Source organism: Fragaria vesca, linkage group LG3 (genome assembly GCF_000184155.1).
Source record: "Fragaria vesca subsp. vesca linkage group LG3, FraVesHawaii_1.0, whole genome shotgun sequence".
Classification (NCBI taxonomy): Eukaryota; Viridiplantae; Streptophyta; class Magnoliopsida; order Rosales; family Rosaceae; genus Fragaria; species Fragaria vesca.
In genome coordinates this window covers 10,051,621-10,069,015 of record NC_020493.1, presented here as the reverse complement: position 1 = coordinate 10,069,015, position 17,395 = coordinate 10,051,621, and the positions used below count along the sequence as shown (strand labels likewise).

General features: G+C 35.6%; 2 protein-coding genes and 1 pseudogene across 3 annotated transcripts in view; 1 reads left to right on the top strand and 2 right to left on the bottom strand.

Moving 5' to 3' along the window:
* The window catches only part of LOC101292394, a 1,325,780-nt pseudogene that overhangs the window by 824,252 nt on the left and 484,133 nt on the right, over positions 1–17,395 (bottom strand). The window lies entirely within an intron of this gene.
* Positions 383–5,518, bottom strand: LOC101296468 (RNA exonuclease 4-like). The gene is made up of 8 exons (XM_004294060.1): positions 4,935–5,518; positions 4,729–4,801; positions 3,153–3,234; positions 2,844–2,952; positions 1,717–1,805; positions 1,580–1,644; positions 1,406–1,487; positions 383–1,055 (listed from the first exon to the last, which is right to left on the bottom strand). Exons 1-8 carry the CDS (start codon positions 5,062–5,064, stop codon positions 891–893), a joined length of 795 nt encoding a protein of 264 aa, XP_004294108.1. The 5' UTR covers positions 5,065–5,518; the 3' UTR covers positions 383–890.
* On the top strand, positions 10,186–14,135 carry LOC101305149. The gene is made up of 8 exons (XM_004294090.1): positions 10,186–10,486; positions 11,156–11,193; positions 12,263–12,334; positions 12,444–12,527; positions 12,641–12,675; positions 12,919–13,004; positions 13,668–13,733; positions 13,870–14,135. Exons 1-8 carry the CDS (start codon positions 10,420–10,422, stop codon positions 13,902–13,904), a joined length of 483 nt encoding a protein of 160 aa, XP_004294138.1. The 5' UTR covers positions 10,186–10,419; the 3' UTR covers positions 13,905–14,135.

The following is a 17,395-nucleotide window of genomic DNA, read 5'->3' as shown; positions in this document are numbered from 1 at the left end:
CCAGGGTTAAGAGGTAGAAGGAGAGAAACCCTAAAGACTACGAAACCCTAAAACGGGGTTTTGGGGAAGGAGAAAAGAAAAGGCGTACCTTAGTGAGACAAACGCGCGCTTCTGATTTGGGTTTTTGGGGAAAGAATATGTAGCTGTGCTTGGGCAGAGAGGGCTTGTCATTTATAGGTGTATGACTGGCCGTTGGACCCCGCCAGTAGAATTTTGGGTTTTCTGGGGCCTAATATAAATATTAATTTCTACGAGGGCCTTTGTCTGGAGATATTATAGAGATTGAAAATATTATTATTTGAAGGGAAATAATTTGAACAACTAAGGTTTGATTCGTATTTGCTCTTTCTTGTCGTGTTTGATATAACCTTTTATTTATAACAACTAAAGGTTGATCGACGTGTTTAGTTTAGCATATGAAACTAAAGATTCTATCACATTCTCAAAAGAAACTAAAATTTTATCAATACTACAGTTTTCTCAGTTAATGGTTTTCGTTTGTAAATTGCAGCATCTAATATTATAGGATTTTGGGAAGAAAAAAAAAACCAGAGAAAAAGAGACCTGCTTCTCGTTTTCTATAGCAAGATGAAATGCACATTTAGAGGGACAAAATTGTACTGGTACACACCAGCAGCCATTTTACAATAACTATCTTGTTTGATACACAGATTTCTCCAAAAGACGACATATGAAGAAGACTAGTCTAGCTTACAACAAACAAAATTTTCCACCATGGAGGAGAAGAAACGGTAGAACTAGAATTTTGATCAATTGAAATCTTAATAACTAAGCCATGAGCTTTGTGTAGTTCTGTCTGTTGATTGAATTGAGCTTAATAGGTTCGACTACCTTACAAAATAGTCAAACGAACTGTCAACCGGAAAAAATTACTCTGCATGATCCCGTTTCAAATCAGGCCCCTCTTTTCGCTTCTTCTTTCCCTTGCCGCGTTTCTTCTGCTTCTCTTTAATACTAAGTTGAAGTTTAACGCTCTTTTCCCATGCTTGTCTGTTTTTCTGATAAAGCAGCATTGCAGCACGAGCATCTTCTACCTGTAATAACATTAGGAGTTAAACGAGGTATCTACATATCATTTTAAAGTTTCAATGAAATGCCATTTCATCACATCGGAGGTTATCTATCAAATACTCTTAAACATATGGAAAGTGAAGACATAAACTACAACCAACATGATACCAAAACAGGAGTTCATGATGAAATAAAAATCACTGTGCTGGATGGCAAGAAGTATAAATGTCTCCTAACCCCTAAATATTTAGTCACAGATGTTGTATATGTGTAATAATGTATTATAGTGAACTTTTCAACTGTTATTTTGTAGTAATCATAACGTGGAAACAATTACTATCAAATGTAACCATCAAATCTTCAGAATACTAACAGGACAGTGCTCCCCGTTTTGGATTTCAACACCAAGAAACTCAGCTGCAAGATGCCGTAGCGCCCTTACAGATCCTTCCTCCCTGCTTCATCAAACACAAATATCTTCAGCACATGTAGAGGAGTGTTGGTAAACTTTAACTTGTTGAATAATTAGTAAAGAGAAAAAAAGTACCTCCTAAAGGGTTGATACACTGATGTATCCCTCATGTCCTCCTTGGGATGACTCAGAAGTAATGCCTGTTTCAGTCAAATTGTTAAATTAGATATTCACATTTATACATCACACAACCGATTTAAAATGCAAGATACCTTCAGATCATTGCGCAATGCATGGCCCACAAGAATTCGTCCTTTAATCAGCTCAGCGACATTTTTCTGAACTATTCGAAAATCCTTTGCTGCAGAGGCAGAGAATAAAGAGCAAACGTTCAATCACAGTAAGTATCCACAAATATTGTTCGTGGAATGCTAGTTATAACTTATGTACGTCAGTAAATAATCTGAATACTACTATAACATGTTGCTAAATTTTTCCTAACTAAACCAGCAACCAGGACATGTCAATGTATTATTTTGTATTACTAGCTGCATTACAGTTTCCATAGCGTGTACCAGAAAAGAGTGGATGAAGTGGAAAGATGATATAAAATATAATGAGAGAGTACATATTTACTACAAGGCAATATGAGCTATACTGAGTGGTTAATGTAGTACAAGTGGGAACTTCAAAGAGAAGTATAATGAAAGGGGAATTAGGATTTGAATGATGATGGTAGAGCTGTAGAGGAAAGGAAGAAGAAAGAGCAAAGAAGATGAACATTATTTTCAAAAATCAACTCAGCCCCTCAAGAAATGCAGTGACTAATTAGAGACCCCAATTGGACAAGTACCAAAAACTAAACAAAGTACAAAAACCATGACAGTGATAATTGAGTATTATAAGAATTTTAAAAGGAGTTATAAATGGAGTCTAACAATGGTGAGAAACTGAGAATACTAGGGTGACAAACTTAAGCGGTGTGAGGTAAGAAGAAGACAGTGGACAAATAGAGGTTGGCACAAAAGAGGAAGAAGATAATTTAAGACTTTTAGTAGAAAGTGAGAAAAAAATGACTTAAAAAAAAACTGATGAGTAAAAAACATAAAACAAAATAGGTGACCCGAAGAAGAAAATAATGTTAAGTTGTATTAGTACTTAAGTCTGCCTGTAGCCACATACAATATCAGAAAATGAGTTTCCAAATAAAGCAGAGTCTTCCTGATTGACCAGCAGATGTCAGTATGTACGAACAGTCAATAACCAGTTGAGAATTAATCACAAGAACATTGTACAGCCTGGTTGAACATTTTTATAAAATATTCATAAACACGTCAGTAAAGCAGATACCCTACATTCAGAGTATACAACAGCAACAGAAAGATAAATAAACACAAACCTTTTCGCAAGTCCCAGGAACGAATGCCACTTATTTGAGTACGGAAATCAACAACGCGTTCTACTGGGCGAACAAACTCATCGTATATAACGTTCCCCCATTTATTTATCTGCAATAGAACTGTACCATCAGCAATCAGTATTCCTAACAGGTTAATGTACCAAGTATATGAATATAACAAAATGGAATATTAGCTAAGGAAATAACAGATGCAAGCTTGTCTTAGAAATTGCCACCTTAGAGATCAAACCTTTCAAAGTACAAGATGAAAGAAGGGTATGAGATGAAATATAAGGAATGAAGGATTACCAGTGTAACTCGTCCAAGCGCACTTTTATTTCCTAGACCAACACCAACCATTTCACAATCCATGCCTATTTCATCTGTCACACTGTCAAATGATTTATATATTAAATGATCTCATAGCTGCCACAGAAAAACTGTTGTGGACCATAATATTTTACAGAATACAATGAAAAGATCTTCTTGATTTTCACAGAGGAAACATATTTCATATTAATTCTACAGTTACTTGATCATGAAATCTAAATTAATATGTTTGTTCAAGGTAGAAATGAAAAATAGAAACAAGAATATCAAAACCTTCGTCCTAACTTAAGTAACCTCTGTTGTTATATCGGCCAATTATGTATGTCAAGGAACCCCAAAAGAACACAGCAAACCAAGAGAAACAACCACAGAGATAAGACACAAAGAACACAGATTTAAGGTGGTTCAGCAAAACCTTTGCCTACATCCACCGGCAGAAAACACTTCCACTATATTAATAATGGGTACACAAGAAAGAATAAGAAAACAATGACTCTCTCACTTCTCCTCCTATCTCTCTCCTCTCTGCCCTCTCTCACCCTCTAACCGAGAATGGAACACACTTTGCTCTTTGTCTCTGTGATACAAGACCTAGAACTAAACCTCTCCTTATATAGCCATAAGGATCTTCAGATCTCTTCACCAAATAGGAATCCTATTCCTATTAGTGGTAGGCAATAATGCCTCCTTCCTTCTCCGTAATCAACAAGATTACAGGTACACCATCATCAATAATGATTTACTTTCCTTATTGGAACACCATACTCTAAGACGAAACACCTTAGGAAAAACAAATGGGCTGGAAACCCAACAACCTCCCCCCTAGCTTAAGTAGAAAATGAAACATGTGAGGCTTTCTTCGGCTAAAACACAAGACTGATTCAGACTAAAAGATTTCTAAGAAAATTTGCAGCTAAACAGCTTTTCTGGATGATGAAAGAGGCTAAGTTTGTTACGGTTAAACAACTCTTTCACCAGGCAAGAAATTAGTTGTATGTTAGCATGACTCTCATACCCAAAAGAGGCATATAACTGCTCTGTGAGATCATCCAGCAGCCCAATATTCGATACAAGAAAACCTATAGGTGTCATGGGAAAACCTTCAATTCTTTTTCTTTTTTTTTCTCAAGCATTTAAGTAACATAGTAGACACCAGACACAACTAAGTTATGCAATTACCACCTTTCACGTGAAAAACATATCCTTGAAGCTTGTGTCAAAAGTTTGATGAATATTAAGTTGTGGAAAACCAAAAGATATGAGTACGAAGACAGACTAAGCATCACACATGTTCTGGCTAAAGCATGACTCTTTTAAATGGATGCTAGAATTGCATTATAAATCTTAATTCAAGTCCATATCTGCTCCAAATTCACGTAAACATATTCTTCCAGAAACAAAAAAAAAAAAACCGAACAACTAATCTTTTTCACCTCAAACTAACTAACTGCTGCAAATTCACAGCCAAACAAAATCCAAATGACCAAAAAAACCTATCCTGCATTTTCTGAGCAACCAAAAAGCATGAAAGAACAAACATCAGCTAAAGAAGCACCTGCAATCATCATTAACAGGTTCCAGAACATTCAACAGAGACGGAGAATCATCCACCCTCTCTTTCCTTTTCCCTACAAACAAAACCCAAATTAAAAAAAGGATGTAACTTTCAGAACAGCAATAACAAAAGGTCGTAACTTTCAAGTAATTCAAATGCAAAGCAAGGCAGGCAGCAAATGAAGATAGGGAAGAAGAAGAAGTTACCCAAGATGGCTTTAGGGATTTTAGAGTCAGAGTTGCTAAAGGGTCTTGAAGGCTTAGGCTGGTTCTTGAGGTCTTCTTGGAATTGAGCCCAGTTGGGATTTAGTTGAAACTGCGTAGCTTTCTTTTTCATCTTTCTTCTTCTTGTTTCTGGTGGGAGCTCAGAACTCAGGGCTTTGTGGCAGAGAGCTCGCGTCTTGAACGACGGCCAGGTTTACATACAAACGACGACGTCCTGTTTATGTATTTTTTAGTTAATATACGTGGCAGGTATTTATTGGAAAATGGAAACGAGAAAAGCCTTTTGCAAAACTTAAGGAATGATTTTTTAAGTTTAATTAGGCCAAAATTAACCTAATAATTCGATTACGGGAAGATTTTGTATATGATTCAGATCATTTGAAGAGCCAAAAGAGCTTGATGGTATGAAGTGTGGTGTGGGAGCTAGCAGGGTTGTTCTTGAGGCTCAAGGTGGATGAGAATACAAGGCCCGGAGGGTCGTTCCTGAGCACTTAAAGGCTCAAGGTGAATGAGAATACAAGGCATGCAGTCGTAATTCCAAACAAAGTTGTTCCAATGCAAATTGTGAGCATTTGTTGACGATGATAGTTATACTTTGTATGCATGTTCTACGTGCATTCCCTTTAATAACATTAGTTTTTTTTTATATTTCACTTATTTGGTCGAGTTTACAAAAACTAATCTACATGGATTTATGAGAGAGAAGACCTTGACCCGACGATGTAATTGAAAAGCTAACGAGCAGGTTTGTGAGTTTGAGCCGATTAGCAGGTGGTCGATTTCTAATTGGTCTCATCACGCTTGAACAAGAAAGAAAGAGAGGATGAATTGAAGTAAGGAGGCTTAACAATATTATTGATGAACCGATTAATCACAAAAGCGACCAACTATAAATCTATAAAACAAGAATTTCTTAGAGAATTTTCATGGATACAATGAGAGATTATGAGATTTTTGACGGTGGTGATAGAGAGCTATTTAAGATATACTGATAACCATGATTATAATCTCTTAGTCAAAGAGATCAAATTTGAATTATGAACTTGTTGTTGAATGGTTTATATGTTAGTAGCAATCGGCAAAAAAAAAAACAAAAAACAAAAACAAAAGACGAGAGAAGTTATTGGACTAGAAATTCCAATAGAAACTAGATCAAGAAAAACTTGTAGTTAATGTTTAAGTTTTTTTTTTTTCCCTACCCAGGGCCTCAATTAATATTATCTTTTTGAGTAATTTTTTTTTTTTCTTATTGGCATGACAATCTAAAACAATTTCTGAGGCCCCTAGAAATCTGAGGCTCTAGGCCTACGGTTAGTTCGTCTAGGCTCAAGGCCGGCCCAGCTAGGAGCTGGAAATGCACTGCGGTGAGAGAATTTGTGAGTTTTATGGATAAGTGATTTCTGAAAGAAAAAAAAAGGATGTTGAAGGTGATGGTTAAGAGCATGGCTTAGTGCTTGAAGGCACGGGGACTTGAAGGCTTGGGGGTTTGAATGTTGCTTCTAAACGTTTTTAGGTTTATTTGCTCGATGATGCTTGTTGATCTTTTCGATTGTAGAGGTTCATCTTTTATAGGCTTCATTGGATAAGGTCTTGATGATCAAAAGCATATGAATTTCTGGGTAAAATAGTGTTGTCTTTTGGATGTATAAATTTTGCCTTAAATTGAGTAAAGAGGCTAAGATTGTTTCTTAAGAGATCCAGATTTGTGAGAATGCGATGGTTATTGAAATTGCAACAAAAACAACTGCAATGACAAAAAACAGAGAACTATAAAACATGAAATTAGATTGAGTAAAATCATCTTTCAAGAAAAAATGAAAAAAGTCTTAACTGATCACAAGGTTTCTCAATGAATTGTTGCTAACTTTGTGTATTAGACAGATGCGAGAAAGAATGAGAGGCATTAGGGTGTTGTAGGGAAGGTAGACGAGGCGTAGAAGAAGATTAGGGCAGTTGGGCTTCTCTATATGGGTTTTGTGCTTTTTGCTTTGGGTTTTAAGGAGTGATTGACGCAATTTACGTTATTAGGCGTGGGTTTCGAGCCCAAAGACCGAAATCACCAACGACATCGAAGCAATAAATGAGTATTTCTACGTTTTCTTAACATACCACACCACACCCATTTCTGCAAGCTTAAGAACATGATTAGGGCTTGGGTCCCCACTCGTGGTATAACTGTTTGAATAAATATGCAAATTTTGTATTTTTGAATGTAGTTTGCATACGTGTTTTCTTATTGTGCTTGGAGTATGTGTACCACGTGTTCGTGCTTCTTTGGGTATTATGCATAAATTTTTCCTTAAATTGAGGAAAGAGGCTAAGATTCTTTCTTGAGAGATCAAGAATTGTGAGAACGCAATGGTTATTGAAATTGCCGCAGAAACAGTTGTAATGACATGAAACAGAAAACAAGGCAGCAACATGAGATTAGATTGTGTAAAGTCATTCTTTCAAGAAAGAATGAAAGAAGTCTTAACTGATCACAAGTTTAAAGATTCGGCAACTAGGGAGATGATATATAACCAACCTAGCACGAATATGTTTCACCAACTATGGTGCTCGTGCTAGGTTTTACGTACTTGTCTTTGGCACTATGCATGTTAGAGACTAGTCCTGTGAGGGTCTTTTGAATATTACTTGGATTTTCCTCATGAACGTCATCCTCATTTACGCCCGAAGAAGGTTGTGCAATATTTGGTATGCTTGGTTTGTTTTTACACATGAACAAAGTAAGTCTTGGAGATTGTTTCGCTTCATATCAATACAATACCTTGCTTAACAAGAGTCTTGCATTCTTCAAAAAAGAAAAAAACAAGAGTCTTGCATGAATATACATTTGTTATCCATCAATTGTTTCCTCCAGCCTGGTCTTAAGTGTTACATTCATTCTCTGTATATATGACTGTAGACATATAAAATTTAACGAAAATAAAAATCGTAGAATTATTCAAACAACTCGTGGGGCTGACAAATTGTATACGTGGCTCGTGAGTCAAAGTCAAAGAGACTCCGAAAATGACACGTGGCGACGTGTGAAAGGTCGATCGGCAACAAAATCGTTAATCCCAACTAAAAGCAAGTATTAAATGTCATCCTCAATCAGATTTCAATCAAATTAAATTAATGACCAAAATAGAAATCAGAAATTTAATCAAATTGTTTAAATATCTTATCGGTTCCTAATTAAATCAATTATTTAAAACTGATTGATTTAATCATGTTAACAATAATAATTAAATCAACCAATCAAAACTGATTGATTTAATTATACCGTTAAGAAAATATAATTAAAACGGTGTCTTCAATATGTTCTATAAACGGAGCAGCATCAACACTATAAATACCCCCTCTCGTATCAAGAAGAGGATTTCTGGCCAGAGAGAACAAATTACTCCCGAAACCTTAGAAGTCTCAAAACACTTGTGAAGAACTATCAAGCTCCCAAATAGTTGGTTCCTTCACCAATTCGAAGGCTTAGAAGTTGTCAAACCCTGAATAGTCACCAAGCTGCCAAATAGCCGACATCTTCAACTTTCAAACGAAGAACAATCACCACGTGGAACTGCTTGTGGCCTAAACCCAATCAACTTCAAGCCTCTACGGCCCTTGATCAACCCTCGCCTGCAAGTTTTCGACAAATCAAAACTTTTACCAAGTTCTTCAAACAAGCTGGTGGAGAATCAACAAACACCGAACACACGTGCCGATTCATCCGCCATCAAAGCCGAAGAACGTTCACTACATTGTCAACACGAACACACCGCTCGTGGCCTAAGTCCGATCAAGAACATGCCTCTACGGCCTTTGGTCAACCATCTTCTACACATTGTCAACACGATAAGAAGTTCAAAGTATAACAATTCGATTCAAGATTAAGTGCTCGTCACCCTTGAATCAAATCGACATCGGAGATCGAATCGGAGGGCATTCTTGTTAGAGAATATCCACAAATTGTAACCCGCAAATTCATCAATACAAATATTCTATTTTGTACACTTGTCATTTTGTTATTCGTTTCAGGAATTTTCATGTTTACAATAACTGTTAATAAAGAATCTTAAGTTTACTGGATATTGGAAAGTCGGAAGAGTAGTATTTATGTGGTAACATTTGTAATGATTTTATCCTTAAGTACATGAGTGGGATAACAAATGTAGTGCCTTAATATATCATATAGATACAAGTTTGAGAGCTCAAACTCATCATCTTCTACTTGAAATCTTGAATCATAAATAAGTTTGATGATTACAAACATTCCAACTGGCTATATATCGAAAGAAACATTTTTAGACTTACCAAAACACATGATCAAGAAAGGAGCTTTAGTCTGGTCACGGCACTAAGCATAAGGTGGTATCTGGTTCTATAAACAACCGAGCAAGATCAAAAGTAGCTAGGATTTTCATATATTCCTCCATAACTCCATTGTGCTAATATTCTCGACAGTGAGTTGCACTTTGACTCCCACCACCCAACCTGCCCTAAAATTGATAACTATTATGCTCATGAGGAAACTTTCCATGAATAGCGGTACTGGAATCACCTCCTTTTTGTTCTAAACACAAAAATTGCTATAGTCTAAACATACATCAATAGAAAAGGTATTGGCATTTTGATGACATTTTCAGCATATCTTTTTTCAAGTTTGAAATCTAAATTCAACTACTAAGTTATTGAGTTGTGTTAAATGATTAGATTCAATTTCGTACCGTCAAGAATAATTAAGAACATAGATCGTATCAAACTACTTCATTTTACGTTACCCTTAATTTATTTTTTTTGGAAAAATATGTTAAACAACGACAAGTGTATATCATTTATAAGTTATATTTTATTTGTCAATTTCTGATGTGGGATATCTCATCTCCAACACGCTCTCTCACGTGTAACTTAACATTTCAAGTCTGCACGTGAATTTGTGTCACCCTCTCCTCTTGAACTCGAACCCTTACATGTAATATAACTCAAGTCTACACGTGTCTGTCGACCAATCGTTCCGACCAACCCAGCCCATATCGGACATTTGGTGACAATCCGATCAGACTTCTTCCGATCCAAACTCGGAAAAATGACAAATTTGTAATCCAATAACTAACAACAGCTCAGTGAAGAACTACCAACAACACTAAAAACTCTAATCACTCAACACGTTTCCAATTTGACCACATGATACAATAGCTCTTCAAGAATTCACCGAACATTTCCGAACTATAAAATCAACTAAAAATGTACCGAAACAAAATGCATAAAAAGGTAAAAATACCAAGGCTCGTACACACTTGCACACAACAGTAGGTCTTGAAGTGCAAAAGCCAAAACCACCAGGCGTAGCATTAGCATAATAGCATTAGAAGCAGCAGCAGCAGCAGCTATAAATCACAAAAGCCTCCGCCTTCCTTATTAGTCCCTCCCTCACCTTTCCTTCTTCTCCGATCTCTCTCTGTCTCTCTTATCTCTTCAATCCAAAATGGGCAGAGGAAAGTTCAAGGGCAAGCCCACCGGCCACCGCCACTTCTCCACTCACGAAGAGATGGGTATTCACTATTCAATCTCTCTATTCTAGCTTTTATGTATTTGCAGGGTCTCAGCTTCTTGCTGTTGTCTAGATCTAGATGAATTTGTAAACCTTTATAAGCATTTCTTATTCTGAAATTAGGGTCTTAGTCTGAAAGTTCGTAACTTTTTCATGAATTTTTTGTTGCTTTAATGAAATTTTGGACCAGTAGAACAGTTCAAGATTGAAACTTTAGGTTTCTGGTAGTGATTTCGCTTTGAATTTGGGTTACCCTTATCGAATAACTGACTCAATTGATTCAATTCGGCTCAATTCCAATGGTTTGTTTGTAAATTCATAATCTAGGTTAGATAATTGAATTCAATTTGACCTTTAACTCACTTCTTCAGCTTTGGATAAGTAGAGGCTATACTATATACCTCGAATAGTACAGAATGTTTCTTTGCGCTCATTTGATTTAAAATTTTAGTGGCAAAGTTATGTATATGATACCTGAATATTTAATGATGCGATGAACCTTCTAAACCTAATGACTTTTAGATTTGTATATCTGGTTGATGGTTAAACAATACAGTTTCGTATTGTCAAGTTTGGTAATTGGTAAACTTGTTTCAAGCAGCTGCTTTTACTATTCATATGCCATGAGCTGACTATGGTTCCCATTTCTCTGTACTTCCAATGATTGCAGTTGCCGGTAGCTCTTCTCGGCCACGTAGTTTTAGAAGGGTAATACTTTGTTCTTCATTCTATTTAAACTTTTCTCATATAGATTAGTAGAATAGAGATTGCTGTTAATCATGCTGCAGTCATGAATTCCAAATTTTCTATATTTTTTTTCGTTTTTGTTTTCGTAAGATGTTCTTGTTAGGATTTTCCATATACACAGGCAGGCACATACTGTGTTTGTGTGCGTTTTGTGAAGTTTCTTATTTGACTCACTTTTTGGATATATTTCCACATCTTCACCGTTCAGTTGGTAGAACCCAATGCATAGATCACTTCTGCAAAGTTTCATCGAATTTGATGATCGTTTGGGTTTTCATAATCGTTATTTACACAAACAATTCTGGTTAGATAGATTTATGGTCCGTTCATTGATTTAATCTAATTCGGTACCTTAGCAATCATCAAGTTGGATGAAATTTTGCAGCAATGATCTATTAATTAGTATTAATTTAGATATATTTCCACATCTCCACCGTTCAGTTGGTAGAACCCAATGCATAGATCACTTATGCAAAGTTTCATCGAATTTGATGATCGTTTGGGTTTTCATAATCATTATTTACACAAACAGTTCTGGTTAGATAGATTTATGGTCTGTTTATTGATTTAATCTAATTCGGTACCTTAGCAATCATCAAGTTGGATGAAATTTTACAGCAATGATCTATTAATTAGTATTAATAAACTGAAAGATGAAGATGTGGAAATATGACTGAAAAGTGAGTCAAATAAGGAACTTCACACGTTAATTTCAAAACGAAGGTTTCCTTTGGATAGGAACTGATATATATATATATATATATATTGATTCTTTCTAAAGTATGACTTGATCTATTGAGGTGTATAACCTAGGGTGCTCTGTAACCACGTTTTCTAGCTAGTAGGAAGCTTATGAAGCATGGCTTAATCAATCAAGGGCACATACCTATACATGTGGCTTTGATGGTTCTAACATTAGACTTTCCTGAGGATTACCTTGTGAAATTTTCCATCTCTCTCTTGGACGCATGCTTGGAGTTAAGCTATATGCTGTAGTTTTTATGTAAGTGTTCTCTCTCTGATATTGTAGGAAGAAGCTGAAGAGGAGGAGGAAGAAGTAGAGTCTGAAGAGGAATCATCAGAAGAAGAAGAATCAGATTCAGTATGTTCATTTACTCTCTTTCTTTTTTCATCTGTCTTCGTTCTCTTTTGGACCTCTTTAGTGTGAATTTATTCTATATCATGCTGAAATTGTGGCCATTTGGTAACAGAAGCGGAAGGGTACTCAGGGACTCATAGAAATTGAGAATCCCAATCTAGTAAAGCCAAAGAATGTGAAGGCTAAAAATGTTGATGTAAGCTGTTAACCCATTGTTCATAATTAATCTACTTTACCTGCCAAAGTTTTAACATGAGAAATTTAATGTCTTATCTGATACTAATTGACCATGTTTTCCTCTTCTTCTAGCTTGAGAAAACAACCGAACTTTCTAGGCGTGAAAGGTATGCAATCTTTTTTACTACTTGTGCATATCTATGCGACGAGTTCAGACAATTCCTAAACCCCTAAACCCTAACTGGGTTGCTGATCTTCCACAGATCTAGACTTCTGTAGTTACATTTTTTAGATTTCCGTAAGATGCTCCAAGGATTATGACCAAATATTATTATCAAGTACTGTCCTGGGTACCAAACGTTTGATTTATTCAAGGGTAATTTGTCATCTTCATGTCTATCTGTTTGCAGGGAGGAGATTGAAAAACAAAAGGCTCATGAACGATACATGAAGTTGCAGGAGCAGGGAAAAACCGAACAGGCAAAGAAAGATTTAGGTAATACGCAAAATTGACAAAGTCTAGCTTCATCTTTCGACAATTGATTGGAATTTTGTTAAGGCAGACTATAATATGCAAGCTTGTTCAATTAGCATTCAGAGATGTTTGCTTTAAACGTCATAACAATTGTTGCTTTATGTAGCTAGACTTCTCTTAGTTGTTAAAATTGGATGTATCTTTTGCCCATAAAGAGGAGTTAATTCAGGTGAAGTGAATAGTATTCCACCATGTTGTATTTTTGAATATATTTTTGTAGTAATGCAACAGAAATGTCTGAAATTAAGTCATATGTGAATATTTACTTAGTACACATCATCCATGGTTGCTCCTGAATAGTTATTTCAACTGAAATGGTGAAGAGATAGCTTGTACCGTTATTTCAGGTGCTATTAAACTAAATATAATATTAGATGTCTTTAGTTGAAGATGATGAAACCAAAGTGTACAATCTTCTGATGTGGTTAACTAACTGATCATGTAGCTTTCCTACCATGTTAATATTACTTATATTTTGCTTTTCTTCAAAAAAATTCATGATATAGATAATATCTGTCAATGGAGTTTGTTGAATTTCTTGCCTCCATGCGGCACATTGGCAATATGTTATGTGTTTCACTCTCTGAATGTCATCTCTCATTGTGATATTTTTGGTTGTCGCAGAGCGTTTAGCCATGATTCGCCAACAAAGGGCAGAGGCCGCTAAGAAGCGAGAAGAGGAGAAGGCTGGTATGTACTCTAAACTGTGTGCCTTCAATAAGCAATCCTGTTCTTTTCTCCTATTCTCCCTGTGCTGATTCTTTTGAATCAAATTTGGAACTGTGCTATCTAGACTGTACTAATAGTGATCTATTTTATTTGTCAGCCAAGGAACAGAAAAAAGGCGAGGCACGCAAGTGAAATAAGTTATGGAGAAGCCCAGTAGATTGACTTGGGCTGCTGCTTTTTCTTCATGTTTCTGTATTATCTGTATTTCAAGCTAGCCTACCTTTGAAACAATCTCTACTTTCTTATTTACATTACTGTATGACAATTGTTATTTGTTTTGGTATTTATGGAAATTTGGTGTGGGAATATAAAAAAACATATTGTTGCCTATTTATCTTGACAAATGGGGATATTGTTTGAGGTCCAGAGCATGGCATTACTTGTTCAACTTGCATCCTTCAGTTAAACAATCCACCCATGCTTTATTCTGAAGGGGAAGAGGTGTTGAACTACTAATGAAGCATGCCTTTGTGGCCATAACATCCCTACAATTGGAGGGAGGCAAGTGAGGTAAGTTATGCAGAAGCCCAGTAGACTAACTTTGGCTGCTTCTTTTTCTTCATGATTCTGTATTGCCTGTATTGTGAAGCTAAGGTTACATTTCTAACAATCTATGCTCTTATTTAACGTTAGCATATGATGACAATCGTTTTTATTTTGGTATTTGTGGAAATATGGTGTGGGACTATAAAAACATATCGTTGGTTATCAATCTGAATAAATAAGGTCTGTTTGAGGTTCTCATGCATGACAGTATGAGCATGGAAGCATATCTGAGAATCTGTTGTGCCCATTACTTGTTCAACTCACTCTTTGGCTTTGCGGAAATTTTTCTGTCAGAGTGGTCCAAAAGCAACTTGGAGTGTTTCAGATTCCTGATGCACCCCTCTGTCCTCATGGTTAGCTCTACATCTTAAACCCACAAGCAGGTTTTGCATCAAATGTAAGGTACGGTAATAAAGGAATCCATGCGATGCAAACACAAAGCTTTGGGCAACTGAGCATTGTTGGTTCATATCCCCACATATCCAGTGATCACATCCTTTTCTCCAAGCAAAGATGTGAGAAAGGAATCCAAGTAAGTTTGAAGGAGAGAGCTTTGGACGGTGGCCAATATCGCTGGGAAAAGCTCGATCGAGTAATATACCAAGGCAGCTACATCACATCTTCCTTCATTGTGGTTATCGAAAGTGAAAGAATCTGGTCAGAACTGACTGTTTAAGCAAAATTGAACAATGAGCTGGCGAAGGAAGAAGGAAGATACCGCAATGTCTGATAGGACTGTGTTTACGTCAGTTTGGCGGCTACGTCCACAAACATTTGAAGCTTTTTATTATGCATGAAAACGAACTCTCTTCTCGTTTCTGTAGTGTTTTTAAGTTGAGTAGTGTTCATGTTGTTTTCCTTCATCAATTACCATGGTCCTCATATCGATAGCGTCCTCCATTGCTCAACCTTTTACTTCTCTAGAATCAGTTTGTAGTTTGACAAGTCTAGGCATTTTAAATCAGGTAACATATCTATCAAAAGGAGTATTTGGTTAGAGATTGGTGTCCTGAGTTAAATAATATCTAATAGTAAATTGATGTCATGATCTAGCTTCTCTGTTTCAATTTATGTCGCTTGAATTTGCTCGAACTTCTTATAATCATTTATAATCATTGGATTGAGTAAAGATGATGTAGTGACATAAGATTGTACTCAGTCCAATGATTATAAAATGTCTAAGCAAATTAAAACAACATAATATCCAAACATAAAAGTCAAACTCCATTACCATATCGAGTACTTTGTTAAAGCTACAAAGGTACCAAGGCAGTACCACCATCCTTCCTCTCAACTCCACTCCTAGGTTTTTGGGTGATTAGAGAATGGACCACATGACAATTGACAAAAGCCACCACTCTCAATTTGTTCTCCAATGAAGAAAATGTAATTTCCAACTATAATCCTATGAATAGTACGGGGAATATCCTTTTGCCATTTTGAACCTCCAATTTATTTTGATCTTGGAATTTTGGATGATGTAGATTGCTGGCACTACTCTTATGGGCATTGGTCATGTTGTCATCATGTGGCACAATGACAATAAGATATCTAAAAAATGGATGGTAAATACTTTTACCAAACATGGCCTTATTTTTTTTTTTCTAGACTCATTTTTGACCAAAAACCCAAGTCAGAGAAGCACAACAAAAACGTTGTACCTTTTTGATGTTTAGGTCAACAAGACTTCTTTGGAAGTGGTTTTTATTGGTCACCAAAGAAATGATATTTTTTTTATTTGCTTGAAGATATGAAGAGAAGTTGATATAAATCTTGTGCCATGTACCTAATCCACCTCCAATGGGTCTACCTTAATCCAATATGACGTAATAAAATAACAATGCTCTTGATTTAGAAAATAAAAATGTCATTACCGCATGAATTGATCCCATAGTTTTTGTTATCACATGTGGAATAATGGACCATAATTCAATGCCATGGAGGAGGTGGTGGTAGTTGTCACTTGTCAATTGCGCATAAGATGTATACTTTTTGCTTCTTCTTCTTCTTCTTTTTTTATTTTTTAATTTTTTTAATTTTTTTTCAAAATTTGACATCGACCCAAATTATGAGGTAAGTACAAGTTAAAACCTTCATCAATATATCACAAATTTTGTGGTAGACACCACCGAAATCTCTCATGGTTGTAATAGTTAGTTATTATTATATAAAGTGTTACTTTTCTAAAAAAAAAAATATTGTTGTAGACACCGTGGTTTTAACATTTAAAAAAAACAACTGATATGTGGTTTCTCACGGAAAACTTAATTACTCGTACAAAATATATCATAATATTTGTGATACAGTTATACTGTAACAAGTTTTATATGATTACATTACTTCAAATTTAATGTTGCGATTATAAAAAGTCGTCGTTTACGTTTGCAAATCCATATGTATTGAATTCGTTACTATCATTAAACACAAGTAGATTCACTCTATAATTCATGAAGACCAATGATTTTTCATTCTAGTCAACTTTGATTCAATTTCTTAAAAATAAGGGTCGGGAGATGAATGCCAAAACAAAAGAAAAAGAGAGTTACTCTTTAACAGAATAACAAGTTAGGTAAAATGCGTAACTTGTCTAGTAGAAAAAGAAAACGGATTGGGGAAGGTGTTGTTTGCTTTGAATATCTAATTCCAACTTGTAAACAAAACAAAATCCAATACAAAAAGGAAAGGACTAATCTTTACACACCGAATATTTACGATAGATTTTTAAAAAATTAAAACAACCCACAAAAAATCTTGAAAAAACATCTGGTTTTCACAACACATTAGGAGAAGCAGTGCTCTAACATGGCAAGTAGCCAACCTGATCACAGGCTCATTGTCAAACATAAATTAACTGGAAAGACAAGGAAAACACAAAATTTACAAACAGATTTCCCCTTAAAAATAAGGAAAAAAATTAAATAACAACAAACAAACTTTAAACGGTCAGAATTAGAAACTCAGAGCCATAAATCCGTATATAAAATAAATATTCTCTCTTTGGTATTCTATATACCAAAGAACACAGGATTGCAATTTTCTCTCTCCATAATTTCAAGGCCCAGTTTCTCTCTCTCTCT

What these genes read in the sequence shown, in the direction of transcription:
- LOC101305149 (XM_004294090.1), top strand. Translation starts at nt 10,420, where the DNA reads ATGGGCAGAGGAAAGTTCAAGGGCAAGCCCACCGGCCACCGCCACTTC. An exon ending in TGAAGGCTAAAAATGTTGAT is followed by an intron (nt 12,528 to 12,640) that starts GTAAGCTGTTAA and finishes CTCTTCTTCTAG; the next exon opens with CTTGAGAAAACAACCGAACT. An exon ending in ACAGGCAAAGAAAGATTTAG is followed by an intron (nt 13,005 to 13,667) that starts GTAATACGCAAA and finishes TGGTTGTCGCAG; the next exon opens with AGCGTTTAGCCATGATTCGC.
- LOC101296468 (XM_004294060.1), bottom strand. Translation starts at nt 5,064, where the DNA reads ATGAAAAAGAAAGCTACGCAGTTTCAACTAAATCCCAACTGGGCTCAA. An exon ending in CATTGCGCAATGATCTGAAG is followed by an intron (nt 1,645 to 1,716) that starts GTATCTTGCATT and finishes TGACTGAAACAG; the next exon opens with GCATTACTTCTGAGTCATCC. An exon ending in GTGTATCAACCCTTTAGGAG is followed by an intron (nt 1,488 to 1,579) that starts GTACTTTTTTTC and finishes TTGATGAAGCAG; the next exon opens with GGAGGAAGGATCTGTAAGGG.